An 18,824-nucleotide genomic window follows, 5' to 3' on the forward strand; every position below is an offset into this window, starting at 1 on the left:
GAAGATGATGCCATTTTGATGAATAGATAGCTTTGAACGTGGGTAAATACCTTTCCAATCTCAACTGGGTGCCAAGAATCTCTGTTGGGTTGCTACACGCTTGGATTTTAATTTTGAATCTCTTTCGCTTCATTGCTTTGCACTCTCTCTTCATTCGCAATGTGAGAAATGAATAGAGAAATGTCTTTTTATCTTCATAAAACCTAACTTTTAGTTATAATAAATGCATAACCCTAAAAAGCTTCCATATACCTTATTCTGCATCAATTCACTCATCGGAATCTCAAATCACCATGAATTATCCTGGAACATCTAATCTAGATATTATGCAACCTTCTAGAACTGGTTACAGATCTCCGCAAGGAGGTTCTATGGATCTGCATGATAATCTGCCCCCTAAGGCAAAATTCCTTAGTTACCGGATGATTTTCCAACATCAGAATTAGGTGTGGAGCCATTTACTGCATTAGGATCTTCTTTCTTTACCCACATTTTCTTATGCTAATCTTTGATCTCATCTACCTTAGCTTTACCTTTTTCATTTGATTTGTTCTTGTTCATCGGACCATTGTTACTCATGTTTTTACTTCTGCAGAATTTTGTAATGTGACCAGATTTGTTGCATGCATAACAAATAACACTCCTTTTCATAGGCCTGAAGTTCATTTGATTTTCTCTCATCTTGCATTGATTAGAAATATGTCTAAATATTCCACAAGCATAACACCATTTATTATGAAAATTATTTATTACTGCTCTACACTCATTTGACTTGTGACCAAAGTTGTTGCATTTGAAACATTGACCGATAAAAGAAGAACCATTGTTCATCATATTATTCATCATCTCATTATTCATCTTACTTCTGCATTGACTTTCCATATGAACCACTTTATTGCAAATAGAGCATTTACCATTGAATTTATAGGCATTAGGATATCTTATCAGAGGTTTCTTGTTCTTTTTTTGATAATTGCTTTGACCAGAACCGAAGGATTCTCCTTTCTCAAATCCAAGTCCTCGCATATCTTTCCCATGTCTTTAACTTTCTAGCATCTCATCCAACCAGGATGAACTAGCTTTGAATTTTTCTTTCTACTCATTAGCAGTTATTAGCTCATCTTTCAGAATTATGATCTATCTTTCAAGTTCTTATCCATCATTCTTTGTTTGCACCAATTCAATCTTCAACTGATCATTCTCATGTGTTAATCTGCAACATTCATCATATCTATCCTTCAGTGATTGAGTTAGGGTTTCTTCATTCTTCTTCCAGTCCTCAATCTCATTTGTTAGCTTCATTACAATAGAGTGCATCTCATTTTTTCAGAACTGCATTCTCCCTAGCCAGCTTCTCACATTCATCTGTTTTGTCTTGTAGAGCTTGATTATCTATGCTTTGTTCTTCTTTCTCCTTTAGCTTATCCATCAGCTCCTTTCTCTTTTCTCTATAAGTGCTTACTTGATCTTTCAATGTCTCAATGAAGTCTTTAGCTGCATTCAGATTTTTTTCAAGGAACTTACTTCTTTTCTTGCTGCATCAAGATCTTCAAGTGCCACACTAAGTTGTCTCTACAAACCAAAGTCCATTGATTCAATCTCCTAGATGTTCCTCAAGCTGTTAAACTTCCTAAGAGGAACTAGGCTTTGATACCAATTGTTGGAATCAATGAATACTAAGAGGGGAGGCATGAATCAATGTTCTGTAATGTGCCAACTTATTAATTTGATCCTTAAACCACCAGATGCATGAGAAAGTAATCAAAGTGCAAAAACATGAAACAATTAGCCACACAACCATAACAACAATATTTTTACGTGGAAACCCAAAAAGGGAAAAACCATGGTGGGATTTGAACCCACAATATTATTATACTTTGGCCAGTAGTAGAATAATATTACAAAAAGAGAATGCACTTGCATTTAGGCACACTTCCTAGAGCTCACTACTCAAATATAAAATAGGGCTGCAACCCCAGAGGACTCACTATTCTACAAATGAGATATAAAAGAAAATACAATGTTTGAACTAGAATACAACATCTACAAATTCTAGGAATCAGTTCCAGTTAGGCTCAAAATGTTCCATTGCCACTAATATGAAAATCTACTCTATTTTTCTCTGATGTCAAATGCCAGATCACCAAAACTCAAGATGCGCACGTGAAACTATGCTCAATCAATCCTAAAATAATTTCTCTCACCTATACTCTCTCAAAATGATCATCCAAGTCAATCTTATATATCCGCATCACCAAAATGGATCTCCAATAAGTTAGCTTCCCAAAACTGTAAAATATGAAGCGTGTAGTCTCATGTCAGTTCAATCCATCACAAGTCCATATAAAAAACCTAAAACATATGATCACAAGCTTCAAACACAATGACAAAAAATCCTCGAACACAACACCAATCACCAAAATCATCCCTACACATTACCCAACTTATCCATATAATAGCGCCACTCGTCCAGAATCACCAGATACTGGACCAAGAATCACACACTAGAATCAACACTAGAGGCTAGAATTACAAGGTGATATGCCTTAAACAACCAATCAACTATCCCAATCACTGCAACCAAAACTGCATCATTAGAAATAAGTTGTGCTCATTGAATCTATACACTATGTTCACACTCTTTCAGACTTATGCCTAAAGTCAATATGACTTCCGGTAGATCAAATCTACAGTTACCAAATAGGATTACTAGGCTGAGTTGCCATCAATGACAACCCCTAAGTAATATCCATTCATCTATAATCATCGAAACAATGTCTCTTGCCAACATTATGTTCTCTAGCTATACATATGACAGTGCACCACGCTGGTGTCCAAAACCCGAGACCTTCCTAGTTCTCTAGTATAATTTATTCTTAGTTTTGTTTCTCCCTATTAGCCTAGATTTTAATATTTCATTGTTCGCACATTTTAATTGTTTAGTTACTTCTCTATTAGTGTAATTTACTTTGTTGTAGCGATGGATTGATTTGTTCACTAGGATTTATCATATTAGAGGTAACAAATCCCCTCCTCTATAATTATGTTGGAGGATTAAGACATAATTTGTTAAGTGTTAGTTAGATGTGTAGAAAATGCTATGAATTTTTGCGATAAAAAAAGAGAAGATTGGTAAAACGGTTGCAGAAGGAGTTAGAACAAGTGGAAATGTATACTACATCAAGAATAAAAAGGAGAGTAAATGTTTTCTAGCACAAAAGGTTGAGATTGTTCCAACAACTATAGAGAAGACAAGTGATCCAGAAGAGAACAAAGAGAAGAAGAAGAGGAAAACTTAGCAAAATTTATTGCTAAGTATGTTTAGAAGCATCATTCAGAAAATTAGATAATTGGAGACAAGACAAAGGGTGTTTAGACAAGAAGGAAGATTACAGAAGCTCAAGAACAAGCCAATTACTATTTTATGCCTATTTTCTATCATGACTGAGTTAAAGACTAACGTGGAAGAAAGTAAAGATGAAATTTGGGTAAAAATAATGGAAGAAGAACTAAATCAGATCCATAAGAACAAGACTTAGGAGCTAGTATCTAGATTGGTGTATAAGAATGTAATATGAATTAAATGGGTTTTCAATAATAAGCTTAATGAGAAAGGACAAGTCACAAGGAACAAAGAAATAATTTTATGTAAAGGATACTCTTAGGTGGAAGGCATAGACTTTGAAGAAAATTTTGCTTTGGTAGCAAGGATGAAAGCTATACATATGTTTCTTGCATTTTCTAGCTTACAAAAATTTTAGAGTTTATCAAATGGATGTTAAATCAAAATTTTTGAATGAAGATATAGAAGGAGAAGTATACATTAAGTAACTAGATGGATTCAGACTGATAGAAGATCCAGATATGGTGTGCAAACTGAAGAAAGCATTGTATGGACTCAAACATGCACCTAGAGCCTGGTATGTAAGATTAGATAGTTATTTGTTTTGATAGAATTTTAGGAAAGGTACAATAGACAATAATATTTATTTCAAGATTGATTGAGATAAGTTATTAATTGTTAATATAGTTTATGTTGATGATATTATATTTGGAGGAAATGATAGTTTATGTAAAGAGTTCGCTAAAGAGATGCAAAAAAAATTTGAAATGTCAATGATTGGCGAGTTGTCTTTCTTTCTTGGGGTTACAAGTTATTCAATCTGAAAATTGAATTATTATCTCACAAAGCAAGTATGTGAAAGACATGTTGAAAAAAATTGGTTTTGATGATTGCAAACTAGTTACAACTCCTTCAATTGTTGGATGCAAGTTGAGAAAAGATGATGAATCTCCAAAAGTTGAACATAAAAGTATAGGTCGATGACTGGTGGATTGTTGTATTTGACTGCGTCTAGACTAGATAGCAAGCAAGTTGTTTGTCTAGTGGCTAGATTTTAGGAAAATTTGAAGGTGACACATAAGCAAGTTGTGAAAAAAAATTAATATATTTGAAAGGTATTGCAAACTTTGGACTTTGGTAAAAAAGGGTGGAAATTTCATGTTGAAAGCTTATACTGATGCAGATTGGGCTGGAAGCGTCGATGGCCAGAAGAGTGCTAATGGTAGTGCTTTCTTTTTAGGGGACAAATTGGTCTCCTGGTTTAGTAAGAAATAAGATTCAATTTTCCTATCTATTGCTAAAGCAGAGTATATTGCAGCGGTATCTTATTGTATTCAAGTAAAGTGGATGAGATAGACTCTCAAGGATATCAAGGTAACATATGATGAAGCAATTCCTATTATTTGTGACAATACAAGTGCAATAAACATTTCAAAGAATTGAATTATGCATTCAAGAACAAAACATATTTCAATTAGATATCACTACTTAAGTAAGAAAGTTGATGAGAAGAAAGTTCGATTAGAGTACATTTCTACAAAAGAGAAGGTTGTAGATATTTTCACTAAGGCATTGGAAAATGATATATTTGAGTTTCTTTGAGAGAAGCTTGGGGTTATTTCCCCTCCTTCTTTGAGCTAGGTGCATTATGGAAATGTATCTTTCTAGGTGGAGCTTTCATGCCTATTTCCTTTTCCTAGATTGATGTTGTGGCTATTCTCAATGGGAGCAATGGTGTGTGTAGTGTTGTTGTGGCATTTTTCCTTGATGAAAAAGGGGGAGAGATAGATGATTTTTTGGATTTTGGGAGAGATAAAGAAGGTTTTGGGAGAGATGGAACAATTTTGAGATTGAGCAGTATTTGCAGTGTTTTTGACAAAGCAGTATTGTTTTGCAAATTGATCAAGGTTTGGTTGTATGTTGAGTTTAGTCAAGTGTTGTCAAGTGTTTCCCTTAATGACAAAGGGGGAGATTGTTGGAAGTATGTGTTGTTGTGGTTATCATTGATATCAAACTTGTTGTTTTGGATTAGTGTTGGTCTAGAAAGTATGTGGTGCAGAGATATCTTGTTGTGTTGGTGATGTAATTGTTCTATTGGTAGTTTAAAAAGTGTTTAGGTCTGGAAAGTGTTGTTGATGTAGTTTGTTATTGCTAGTTTATTTGGATATAGTTTTGGTATCATAGATATGATAGTTTTGTGGTTAGGAAATTTCTTTGTGTTCTCTAGATGTTGTGGCATTTTTTATAGCTAGTTGTGATATTCTATGTCAAATCTATCGTTAGGTCTGAATATGTTTTGTTAAAGGTTGTTTGATGTGTTATGGGTCTCACCGTACCATGTGGAGATTCAAATTAGAGTTATTTTCACTAGAGAATATGTTTTGACTATTAATTGCTTATATGGATGTATTGTGTGTTGGTATGTTGATAGTTATGTTTGTGTGATTGCAAATCAATAAATTAACCCTTGAAAGATGTGTTTTGGTCCCCTCTTTCTCCTAGAGTGGATCAACATGTGTGTTTTTGGTTTGGAAGGTATATTTTGTTTCAAACCGACTTGGTTCAAGTTTTGATGACCTCTCTTGTCTATAAGGAATGTATATGATTGAGTTGTAGGTAGAGTAGGAAGAATAGAGTAGAGAATGTGAGAGGAAGTGTACAAAATTCAGTGAGAGCATAGAAGAAGAGTTGTATTCAAATGATATGTAAGTTGTTATGAGACTGTGGCAGAGATATGAGTTAGAGTGTTGATAGTTGAGGTCTAACTTGTGTGTATTGATGTTGGTCATTTGATGTAGAGTTCAAGGACTACTTCATGATCAGGAGATCCTTCTTTTTAGATTCTTTTTGTATGTTGCCCTATTGCACTTAGCTTTAGGTTTTTGCAAGTCCTCTTTTGTATCTTTCCCCAAGAGTAGTTAGCCTTGGTTTGGAAGTCCAAAGTAGTGAGCTCATTTCATTGTAATATGATATACATAGTGGATACATTTTATGGTCAAGTGCTCACCATGGTTTCTCCCTATTTGGGTTATCCACGTAGAAAATCTTGGTATTCATGTGTTGGATGTGTGTTGTTTATTGATTGTTTTTGTGTTGCATTAATTTTTGTTTAGATTGATTCATTGCCAACCTCCCCTCCCCCGCAGTCTTTCTTTGAGTTCAACAAATGTCTCCTTTTGTAACCTATGTGAGACATGATATGATGTATAAGGGGCAACATAATGGACCCTTGGTTTTTGTTCATAGTCAGATATGTATCTCTTATTCTAATGGTCTTTTGTAAATTGTCATATTTCTAAGATAGTACATTTTTAGAACTTGAACAGATTAAGAACTATCAAAAGCTTGAAACAAGATAATATACTCAATCAATGAGTACATGAAAGTTGATATAAATGGATGAGTCTAATACTGTTGCTTGTTTCCTCATACATTGTAACACTTTCTTAATATTTTAATATCAATATAGGTATAAGCCTCTATCCTTTTGCCAATAATAATAATAATTTAATAATAGTAATATAATACTTTAATAATATAACATAATATAATCATAATAGGATAAGTGCACAAAGATGGGAGACCAAAAAGGGGTCTTAAGATGCCACTTTTTTTTTTCTTTTTTGAAATCAACAAAGTCTGAACTTCGACGAGAAATTGAAGATAGGTACGCTCAAAATTTGAAGATACAACAAGAACAAAAGTTGAAGTGCTCTAAATCTACTTTCTAAATTACTATTTTCTTTTTTAAAATGGAGGAGATTAAGGGTTTCCAAAAGGGGCACCACATTTTTTGGTCCTATTTTTTTCATAAAAAACTAAAATAGCATGAAATGTGGTGCCCCTAAAATGTCAACTTTTTAAAGAATTTTACAAATCGCTCTAGTGAGAATGTAGCTAACACATTGAAGTTTATGCCAGGATTTTCGGTTAATTTTTTATGAATATTTGAATTTTTATGAATTTTCGAAGTGGACACATTCTAAAACACAGAAATTTGAGCATGCTCCCCCCCCAAATTGTGAAAACTAATAAAAAATTAGATTTTTTTTTTAAAATTGTGTAGAATGGAGTCTAGTTTCTAAAAATGTATTTTTTTTCAAAATTCGATAAACTAGTAAAAATCTATTGCCAAAATACGACATGTTGGTTTTTGACAAAAAATAAGACACTCTAACAAAAGAAATTAAGGATGAAGACCTTAACATTATCAAATTTTAAAACAATTATATGGTTGGATAGCTAAGAGAGAGCTTGATGATTGTGTGGTGTTTTACTTAATTGCATTGAAACATGTGCAAACCTGATGGAGAGCACAAAGAAAAAAGTTAGATTTTTTTTAATATTTGATGGAAAACATGTCCCAGGCCTGAGAAGGGCATCCAAGCCTTTGGGTTGGATTCCCAAGGCAAATCCAAGATTTTGGATTGGTGTTTTCCAAGGCAACACATTTGGTGTGTGACAAATGAAAAAAATTAAAAAATCATTTGGCGTGCATCAAATAAGGTGCACGCCAAATGTATTTCATGCAATTTTTTCATCTTTGGAAGCACAAAGTTTTCTCTCTTTGAATATATACATAAAATATAACATTTAAGTATAAGTCACATTTCTATTTCTCTTTTTCCTTTCTTATAATGTAAGTTATACTTTATGTATATATTGTTAGGATGTTTGAGAGTGGTTCCAGATCTCTAGGAGCTATAATGCAAATTCTAGTTTTTAGAGTATTCATAAAAATTTCAGGCCTAATAAAATTTCAGTAATTAGCATGCTCATATCAACATTATCTCTTTGGTATCTTCCTTGCATTCCCCCTCTCTCTTCCTAACCCTTGCCTCTCTCTCTCTCTTAGGTCTCTCCCTCTCTACTTCCTTCCCTCTTAGGTATCTCTCCCTCTCTTTTCCATCTCCCTCACCCACTATCTCTTTGGTCTATCCCTCTCTTTCCCTCTTTCACTTGATATCTCTCTTTCTCTCCCTCTCTCAAGTATCTCTATCTCTCACTCTCTCCTCCTCTTGGATCTCTCTCTCTCCCATTATGTCCCTCTCTCTCCTCCTCCCCTTCTCTTCCTCACTCAAGTCTATTTTTTTATCCTTCTATCACTCTTTCTCTCTCTCCCTCCCACTCCCTCTCTTTCTCTAAAGTCTCTCTCCCTCTCTCTCACTCAACCTTTATCTCTCTATCTCTATCTCCTCTCTCAAGTCTCTCTCTCTTCCATTCTTTCTCTCTTTCCCTCTAACTTTAAATTCCCTCCATTCATCCCATTCCCTCTCTCCCTCTCTCTATTTCTTCTCTAACTCTCTTTCCCTCTCTTTCTCTCCCATACTTTCTCTTTCAATTGTCCCTCCCTCTCAACCTATATCTCTCTATCTCACTCTCCTCCTCTCTCAAGTGTACCCCTTTCCCATTCTCTCCCTCTCCCTCTCCCTCTCCCCCCTCTCTCCCTCCCCCTAACTTCTCTTTTTCTTTGTCTATCTCTTTCCTTCTAACTCTCTTTCCCTCTCTCCCTCCCATTCTCTCTCTCTAACTCTCTTTCCATCTATTTTTGTCTACCATTATTTATCTCTTGTATCTCTCCCTCTTTGCCTCTATTTCTCTATCTCACTCTCCTCTCTCAAGTGTATCTCTCTACCATTCTCTCTCTCTCTCTCTCTCTCTCTCTCTCTCTCTCTCTCTCTCTCTCTCTCTTCACCTCTCTCTCTAGTCTCTTACTATCCTTCCATCCCTTCATCTCACTCAATCTCTCTCTATCTCTCACTCTCTCTTTCTCTCTCTCTCTCACCATCCCTCCCTCCACCTCTTAGGTCTATCTATCTGTCTCACTCTCTAACACACAATCCCTCCATCCACCTCTCAGGTCTCTCTATATCTCCCCCACTCCCTCTCTCTCCCCCTCTCTTAGGTGTCTCTATCACATTATTTCTCTCTCTTCCTCCCCATCTCTCTCTCTCTCTCTTAGGTGTCTTTGTCTCTTTTTGTCCATTCTCTCCCTCCCCCTCCCTTTCTCTCTTACATCTCTCTCTCTCTCTCTCTCTTATCCTCTAACTCTCTTTGTTTCTCAATTCTCTCTCCCTCTCTCTTTCCCTTTTCCTCTCAAGTATCTCCCTATGTATCTCTTTCTCTCTTTCCCTCTCTCCCTCCCCTTCCCCCTCCCTTTACCCCTCTCTCTCTCTCTCTCTCTCACACACACACACACACACACACACACAATCCCTCCATCCACCTCTTAGATCTCTCTACATCTCCCCCAATCCCTCTCTCTCAAGTGTCTCTATCCCATTCTTTCCCTCCCCATTCCTTTCTCTTTATCTTGAAAGTCTCTCTCTTTACATCCACATCTCTCTCTTCCTCTCATCGTCTCTCTTTCCCTCTCTCCCTCTCAAGTCTCTCTTTATCTCTCTCTTTCGCTCTCTCCCTCCCCTTCCCCCTCCCTTTGCCCCTCTCTTCCTCTCTCTTTCGCTCTCAAGTCCCCCCCTATGTCTCTCTTTCTCTCTTTCCCTCTCTCCCTTCCCTTCCCCCTCCCTTTGCCTCTCTCTCTCATAGGTGTCTCTATCTAATTTTGTCCATTCTCTCCCTCCCCCTCCCTTTCTCTTTCTGTCTCACATCTCTCTCTCTTTGCCTCTAACTCGCTTTCTCTCTAAAGTCTCTCTCTCCTTCCCTCTCTCCCTCTCTCTTTCCCTCTTTCCCTCTCAAGTCTCTCCCTATATCTCTCTTTCTCTATCTCCCTCCCCTTCCCCCTCTCTTTACCCCCCCGTCTCTCTCTCTCACACACACACACACAATTCCTCCATCCACCTCTCAAGTCTCTCTATATCTCCCCCTCTCTCAGGTGTCTCTATCTCATTCCTTTCCTCTCTCTTCCCCCCCCTCTCTCTCTCTCTCTCAAGTCTCACATCTCTTTCTCTCTTTGTCTCTAACTCTCTTCCTCTCTCAATTCTTTGTCTTGTTCTCTCTCTCTCTCTCTCTCCATCCCTTTCCCCCCTCTCTCTATCTCCCTCTCTCTCTCAGATGTCTATGTCCTATTCTATCTATTCTCTCCCTCCCTCAACCTTTCTCTCTCAAGTCTCTCTCTCTCTCTCTCGCACAATCCCTCCATTCACCTCTCAGGTGTCTCTATATCTCCCCCCCCCTCTCTCTCTCTATCTACCACACACACACACACATTATTCATCTCTCTCTCACTTACACACATACACCATCTTCCTCCCTCCCCTCTCTCCCAAGTGTCTTTGTCCCATTCTGTCCATTCTCTCCCTCCCCCTCCCTTTCTCTTTCGATCTCAAGTCTCTCCCTCTCTCTCTCTCTTAGGTGTCTCTCTCTCTCATGTGTCTCTCTCTCCCATTCTTTCCCTCTCTCCCTCCCCATCCCTCCCTCTCACTCTCTCATTCTATCCATTCTCTACTTCCCCCTCCCTTTCTCTTTCTCTCTCAAGTTTCTCTCTCTATCCCATTCTGTGTATTCTCTCCTTCCCCCTTACTTTCTCTTTCTCTCTCAAGTCTCTCTCTTTTCCTTTAACTCTCTTTTTCCCTCAAGTCTTTCTCTGTCAATTATCTCTCCCTCTCACCCTCCATCTAGATCTCTCTCTCTCCCCTTCTCTCATGTGTGTGTCTCTCCAATTCTCTCCCTTCCCCCCTCTCTCTCTCTCTCAAGTGTATCTCTTTCCTATTCTCTCTATTTTTACCTCCCTCCCCTATCTTCCCTCTTTACTATCTCTCTCTCCTTCCCATTATTTCCCTCCACCCTACCTCTCTCTCTCTAGTCCCCCTCTCTCAAGTGTCTCTCTCTCACATTCTTTCCGTCTCTCCCTCCCTCCCTTTTTCTTTCTCTCTTTCTTTCTCTCTCAAGTATCTCTCCCTCTCTCCCTCCCAAGCCTAACCTAAGAGAGAGAGAGAGAGAGATAGAGCCTAAGTGAGAGGGAGGAAGGGATGGAAAATGAGTAAGAGACTAGAGAGAGAGGTTGATGGAAAGAGAAGATGATACTATAGATAGAGAGAGCCCATGTGAGAGAAAGGGAGGGAGGAAGGGAGGGGTTGAGAGAGAGAGTTGAAGTGAGAGAGATGGAGGAAGGGAGGGGTTGAGGGAGGGAGAGGGGAAGAGAGATTTCATGTGAGAGAGAGGGAGGGAGGAAGGAAGGTAAGGCTATCTCTCTCTCTCAAGTATCTCCCTCTCTTTTTCTCAACCCCTACCTTCCCCTCTCTCAATTAGGCTCTCTTCCTAGTCGATCCCTCTCTTTCCATCAATCTGGGATCCCTTCCTACCTCCATCTATCTCAATTGGTCTTCCTCTCTCTCAAGTCTCTCCCTCTCTTTCCATCAACCCTCTCTCTCCTTCAGCCCATTCCTCTCTCTCTCTCTCTCTCCCCCCCTTCAAACCCTACATTCCTCCCTCTCTCTCTCTATCTTTGGTCTCTCCCTCTCTTTTATTCAAACTGCCTTTCTTTCTCTCTCTCTCTCTTAGGTCTCTCCCTCTCTTTTCATCAACCCTACCTCCCTCCCTCCATATCTCTCACTTGGGATCTCTCTTTTTCTCAACCCCTCCCTCCCTCTCTCATTTAATCTCTCTTCCTTGAATCTTTCCCTCTCTCCCTGATATATCCCTCTCTTTTCATCAACTCCTCCCTTCCTCCATCTCTCCCAATCTCTCTCTCTCTCTCTCTCTCTCTCACACACACACACACACACACACACACACTTGAGATCTCTCTATCCTTGGTATTTTCTTTTCTTTCCATCGACCTCTCTCTCTCTCTCTCTCTCTCTCTCTCTCTCTCCCCTTCCCTAGTATTTGCCTTTATTTCAATCAACCATAGAGAGGAAGATATAGAGAGAGATGAAGAGAAGGATGGAGGGAGAGAGCGAGAAAGAGAGAGAGGGAGGAAGGTAAGGGTTGAGGGAGAGACTAAACAGAGAGAAATCCCAAGTGAGTGAGAGAGAGAGAGAGAGAGAGAGAGAGAGAATGTTGATATGAGCATGTTGATTACTTAAATTTATATGAATGCTCTAAAAACTAGAATCTTCATTAAAACTCCTAGAGATTTGGAACCACTCTCAAACATCCTGACAATATATATATAAAATATAACTTACACTTTCAGAAAGGAAAAAGACATATGGAAATGTGACTTATACTTAAATGTTATATTTTATGTATATATTTGGCACTCACCTTATTTGGCATGTGCCAAATAGATTTGGCATGCCCAAACCTTAGGTTTGGCATGTCAAGCCTATTTGGTGCACACCAAATAGGGTGAGCACTTTATTTGGTGTGCGCTAAAGGGCTTGATGGGGGTCGAAAAAAATTTGGCACCTTTTTGATCCACCATCTTGGTGCACTCGCCCAATATTAATAATAATATCATAAGAATAATTATAATAAAATTAAATATTAATTTAATAATAACAGAATAAAAATAAAAATATACTAATTATATTATAATAATATAATATCATAATATTTATAAATGCTTATTATTTAGCTAGAAACAAATATTTTTTATAATTTAATAAATCAATTCCACTTGGGGTAGGTTTAGGATTTAATAAAGCTTAGTGTGAAGTTTCATTTAAGTTGAGTACTTGCCCATTTGATATTGTAATAAAATTAATAAGTATTAGTATTATATTATTATATTGTTGTTATTTATATATTAGTAATAACATTGGTTTATTATCAAACTTTTAATTATTAAATTGCATGAGAATAACTAAAATAATATTGTTAATTTACATTTTTTATATTATACATATATGTTTATTTATTTATATAATATAAAAATTTAATAAATATAGATATAGATTCTATAATTTTTATTAAATATTTGTTTATGAAATATGTAAAATAAAATTGAAAAGATAACAATAACTTTAATTTTATTGATTTGAGCAAATAATATAAGTCATGTTATTAGGGTTAGATAAATTAATAATGTTTCATACTATGGTAAAATGATAATCTTGCTAGAATATATGTAATTATATTTTCAATAATATAACTATTTTTAGGGTTAAAAATTAAGCAAGTACTTATATAGTTAGAGTTTAGTTAAGGTTAGGATTATGCAAAATTCTCAATGTTATTTAAATTTTAAGTGTAAACCTAACCTTATATGAATCTTAACACTTCTAGAATTTACGATAAATTAGAAGTCTCTAAACTATATTATAATATAATAATAATATATAATAGTAAAAGTATGTAACTACACTAAAAAAAGTAAATGCCTCCATGAGGGTCTAATGTTGTCTTATAATATCTTGGCCATCCATTCCACCTCTTAATACTAACCGTCCATGTTATCATTCACCAATCTATAAATCAAACATCAATCTAACCATTATATGAGGAAGGAGATTTCAAGTAAAGTTATTTTACTTGTTTAATGAGCAATCAACATATCATTATCAAGAACATATCAAGCTGAACTAGAGTGCACTCTACTTCAACTCTAAGATAAAGGTTGTGTATTGAATTATTTTTTTTATGCCATTTAATCTAATCTTTGTTTGGTCTGCTTTTTCAATGAATTAAGGTGCACTCTACTTCAACTAAAGTAAAGATATTGTGTTGCCCTATTTTCTAATGTTATTGACCCTTATTTTTTTCCCCTCCCTTATTAGATTTTGTAAGAACTGCAAATTATGAGTATTTTTATCTTTAATTTCTAAGTAGATTGGTCATAATCACACATAATACATTGTCAAGTTCAGACTATTATACTGCATATATGCCTGAGTTCCATAACTTGCAACTTCCATTCAGAGACTCCCTTGTCTAAAGCAGCCTGCATATCCTCATTAACAGAGAGATCATGACAAGCATATCCTCCAGTTGAACCATGGTCCAACAGACATGAATATCGTATTTTAATATTTGATAGAGATGGTCTGGACCATGGTCATTCGGTTTTCACTTATTATGGATCTTTGCATGGACTGTTATGGCAGCTGTGTGGGGCAGGAGTTATTGCGCGATCAAGGAGAAGAGACTATCCAATGGAGGCCGGAGGGATTTCCCTTAGTTCTGGATCAGATGGGATAGGGAGAAAAATATCTTACTCTTATGATCCAGATGTGGGAACTTATTACTCTGGACATGGGAATGCTAGGAAGCCTCACCTCATACGATTGACACACTCTCTTTTTGTTGCATATGGTTTGTACAAGGAAATGGAAGTTGTTAGGCCCTGTCATGCAGGAGATAGAGATCTAACAAAGTTACATGCATTTTTGAGTGGAATAGCTCCAGAGACAGTGCAGGACCAAGCCCAAGCATTGGAACGGTTTAATGTTGGAGGTAACTGTCCAGCTTTTAATGGGTTGTATCGATACTGTCAAACATATGCCAGTGGCTCTATTGGCTGTGCCGCGAGACTTAATTTCAAACTATGTGACATTGCCAGAGGTCATAGTCATGCTAAAAAATGTGAGGCATCTGGATTTTGCTATGTAAATGACATTTTTCTGTCCATTCTGGAGCTATTGAAATATCAGAAGGTGTGTTTACAAATGTTTTCAATAACTGCATTATTATTTTTGTTTAGATTATCAAAATTGTTCAGATTTTCATTTTTGTTAATTTTATTTTTCTGTTTTGTTAATCAGTTCCACTTAGCTTCAAAGAAACTTGGACTTTGAGAAGGCATCTATGTTCTATGGTTTTGTAACCATTGCATTTTTCAATAGCCAATGGGTTAACATATACCAAGCTTTGCCATTTTTAGAAAGAAAAAGTATAACAAGCTATATATCTATGTTCTATTGTTTTGTTACCATGCATTGTTCACTACCCAATGGGTTACTATGTGCCAAATTTGCCATTTTTTAGTTGTGTTGGAATTGTTGAAAGGGCTATTGAGTTCTGCAAATTGAAGAAACTCCTCATGTAGCTTCATGTTTCCTTCCTCAATACACATCTTGTCAATAGCATCACAAAAAAATGATATACTTTGTTAACATCAATGGAAACCACTATTCCAAGCCTATTAAAATGGGCTTTTGGTTTATAATACTGTCCTCGTGATTGTTACTGGGATCTCTCTTACAGATCTTCAATTGGTTGAACATCTTAACAAATTTCTCATAGATTTATCAAAGAGTAGGAGCCTTCCTCTGCATGATGGATAACCTGGGCTATATGACTAAATATATGGGAATGCATATCTACAACCTTCTCTTCAATCATCATTAAACAATTGGGCTTTCGCCTTATTCTCCTTGTACATAGGGTTTTATTCTCTTCAATATATACCTAGCAGACATATCTTGTGGAATTGGGCTCTTAAGGTTTTATTACCCTTTGTGGGTCTGTTGATACTTGGTTTTTAGGGTTTTATTTGTTTTGTGGAATTGATTTTGAAATAATGTATTTGCTCTTGGTTTGCCATTTTCTGCTGTATTTTGTTTTTAGATTCCTATTTCTGATAGGTTGTAATTTTAGAGATTCTTCTAATAGTTGATAAGGTTAATGGTATTTAATCTCATTTTTAATATGCCAACTTTTTCAGGATTGTTAAAAGGAACTGTGTTTGAATTTTTTTTCCCATTCTTTCCATTACATCTTCAGATATTTCAAAACCATTCCGTTCACAGATGTACTTGTTTATTATATTCTTATAATAATTTGTTGTGGGCAGCGTGTTTTGTATGTTGATATTGACGTTCACCATGGTGATGGAGTCGAGAAGGCCTTTTAGACAACTGATAGGGTCATGACTGTCTCACTACACAAATTTGGAGACTCTTTCCCTGGTTCAGGTCATATCCAATATATATTGGATATGGGAAAGGAAAATATTATTGTGTAAATGTCTCCTTGTGCTTAGGGTTTTATTCTCTTCAATATATACCTAGCAGACATATCTTGTGGAATTGGGCTCTTAAGGTTTTGTTACCCTTTGTGGGTCTGTTGATACTGCTTTTTAACTTTTAGAGTTTTATTTGTTTGGTGTAATTGATTTTGAAATAATGTATTTTCTCTTAGGAGTTTTATTTGTTTGGTGTAATTATTTTGAAATAATGTAATTTCTTCTTGGTTTGCCATTTTCTGATATATTTTGTCTTTAACGTTTTTAGATTCCTATTTCTGATTAGTTGTAATTTAGAGTAACTGTGATTGAATTTTTTTTTTCCATTCTTTCCATTACATCTTTAGATATTTCAAAACCATTCCATTCATAGATGTACTTGTTTATTATATTTTTATGATAATTTGTTGTGGGCAGAGTGTTTTGTATGTTGATATTGACGTTCACCATGGTGATGGAGTCGAGAAGGCCTTTTACACAACTGATAGGGTCACGACTGTCTCTCTACACAAATTTGGAGACTACTTCCCTGGTTCAGGTCATATCCAAAACATTGGATATGGGAAAGGAAAATATTATGCCCTTAATGTTCCCTTGAATGATGGAATTGACGATGAAAATTTAAAGTCTATATTTAAATCCATTCTTCAACAAGTGATGATTGTCTATGATCCTGAGGCAGTTGTACTTCAGTGTGGAGCTAATTCCTTGGCTGGAGACAGACTAGGCTATTTTAAGCTTTCTGTGAAAGGGCATGCAGAATGTATACTACGATACATGAGGTCGTTCAATGTTCCACGTTTGCTCTTGGGTGGTGGTGGATTCACAATCCGTAATGTTGCTAAATGCTGGTGTTATGAGGTATTTATGTTTATTAATTTATGAGTTATTGAATATTGTTTGTAAATTACATTATGTTGGAGTTTTTTAATTAATGTTTTGGATCATAATATTTTTTCTAGTTTTGTTGGAATTTTTTTTATCATTTTTTAGATTATAAGAATCTTCAACACTATCCAATCAACAAACAATATTGAATAGCACCATAGATTGTGAAAACTTCATATCAATAGTATAATTTAATAATTTTTTTCTCCAAATATACAGTCAAGAGTTGCAGTTGGTAAAGAGATTGATGAGAAAATATGCCAGCATGATTGTTATGAGTATTATGGACCACATTATAGTAATAATGTGGCTCCAAGAATTGTGGAAAACAAAAACTCAAAACAGACGTGGGATGAAGTTAGGTTAGTACTCAGTTTTTGAACAAATTCTGTAAAATTGATTGGGCTTTTAAAATATGAAATCTTAGTTATATTATTAGCCTAATTAACAATTAAGGTCACTACAATTGGTATATTTTATTGACAGGTCCAAAGTTCTTGAGAATATTAATAAAATGCTATGTGCGCCAAGTGTCCAATTTCAAGAGCGCCCTCCAGATACTGATTTCCCTGAGCCGGTACTTTATAAATGCTTCTTCTTTGAAATTTTTTTCTTTTGTGAGTGAGGATATATTTACTGGAATTAATACGCTGTTCCTTTATTGTTTTGAGACTTTAACAGGCAGAAGATGATTATGATGCGGGCCGTAGAAGTAGTAAATGGGTCGGAGCAAGTCCAGAGAATGGTTACTGAACTTATCTCATTTGTATGTACACAAATTCTACTAAAATGGTTACTATGCTGGAAAACATATCTGGATAGGCACCAAAAAGAAGTATTGTGTACGCAAAAAGTTCTACCATCCATTTAAAGTGAAGAAGAACTTATTTCAATGCTACCATCAGAAAGACTGTTTCTGTATCCAATATGTTAACACCCCAGATTACTTTTTGACTCTTGATAAATGATGGGAATATCAATGCTCTATAATGTTTCTTGAGTATCTGATTCTTTTGCATACTGTAATGTGGATTATTGTACTCTGATTCATAAAACATGCATCTATATATAGTTAATTTTATGTTCTCCTGTTAAAATACTTCTTAGAATTGTGAGAGCCTGTCTCTGAGGATCTAGAAAATTATCAAAGGTACAGAAGATTTGAAAAAAAGAAACTTGAATAAGAAGTCTAAGAATTATCAATACAAAATCCTGCTCTACTTTGGAATCAGTGGAAGCATCTTTATATTCTGAACATCTTCATAGAATTGGTCTAATGTGCAGGATAACTTCTGTTTTTCTTTGACCACTAGGTACCCACCAAAAGCCACATCAGAGTTCTTTGTAAATAGTACGAGACATCCAATTTGCTAGTGTAAGCTTCATCCAACGGTTTGTACAAAGCATGACCATTCTTTTTGACATTTCCCTAGCACAATACCTCTCGGCTATTTGTTTTTCATGCCCATGGTATCCACTAGCATTCAATTCTCGCAGTTCTCATTTTCTGTAGCACACAAGGTAGAAAGTTCTTTATTTTGAGAGAAACAGTGCAATACTTAATTGTGGAATTCATTAAACTAGGTATGAATAAGTTTTGAACGAGTTTTGTTATAAATATGGACTTCATGCTGTTTTTATAGTTTAGGCTTTGTTTGATATAGCTGAAATTTGAGCTTGATGTATGATTTTATATTATTATTATTAAATTTATTAAATATAGTTTAACAAAATAGGCATATAAGACCACACATGGTCAGTTACTCAAACTATAGCTATACAAAA

General features: G+C 35.8%; 1 protein-coding gene across 1 annotated transcript; it reads left to right on the top strand.

The window, feature by feature from the left end:
- The first annotated feature begins 14,113 nt into the window (after nt 1–14,113).
- Nucleotides 14,114–18,002, top strand: LOC131071741 (histone deacetylase 19). Its single transcript, XM_058007689.2, has 5 exons — nt 14,114–14,841; nt 16,569–17,012; nt 17,259–17,401; nt 17,526–17,616; nt 17,721–18,002. Exons 1-5 carry the CDS (start codon nt 14,341–14,343, stop codon nt 17,790–17,792), a joined length of 1,251 nt encoding a protein of 416 aa, XP_057863672.1. The 5' UTR covers nt 14,114–14,340; the 3' UTR covers nt 17,793–18,002.
- The last annotated feature ends 822 nt before the right edge of the window (nt 18,003–18,824 follow it).

This window comes from Cryptomeria japonica, chromosome 8 (genome assembly GCF_030272615.1).
Source record: "Cryptomeria japonica chromosome 8, Sugi_1.0, whole genome shotgun sequence".
Classification (NCBI taxonomy): Eukaryota; Viridiplantae; Streptophyta; class Pinopsida; order Cupressales; family Cupressaceae; genus Cryptomeria; species Cryptomeria japonica.

Excerpts from the sequence above, each read along its gene's own strand:
- LOC131071741 (XM_058007689.2), top strand. The coding sequence starts at position 14,341 with ATGGAGGCCGGAGGGATTTCCCTTAGTTCTGGATCAGATGGGATAGGG. Across the intron at positions 14,842-16,568 it reads AGCTATTGAAATATCAGAAG|AGTGTTTTGTATGTTGATAT; the intron begins GTGTGTTTACAA and ends TGTTGTGGGCAG. Across the intron at positions 17,013-17,258 it reads CTAAATGCTGGTGTTATGAG|TCAAGAGTTGCAGTTGGTAA; the intron begins GTATTTATGTTT and ends CCAAATATACAG.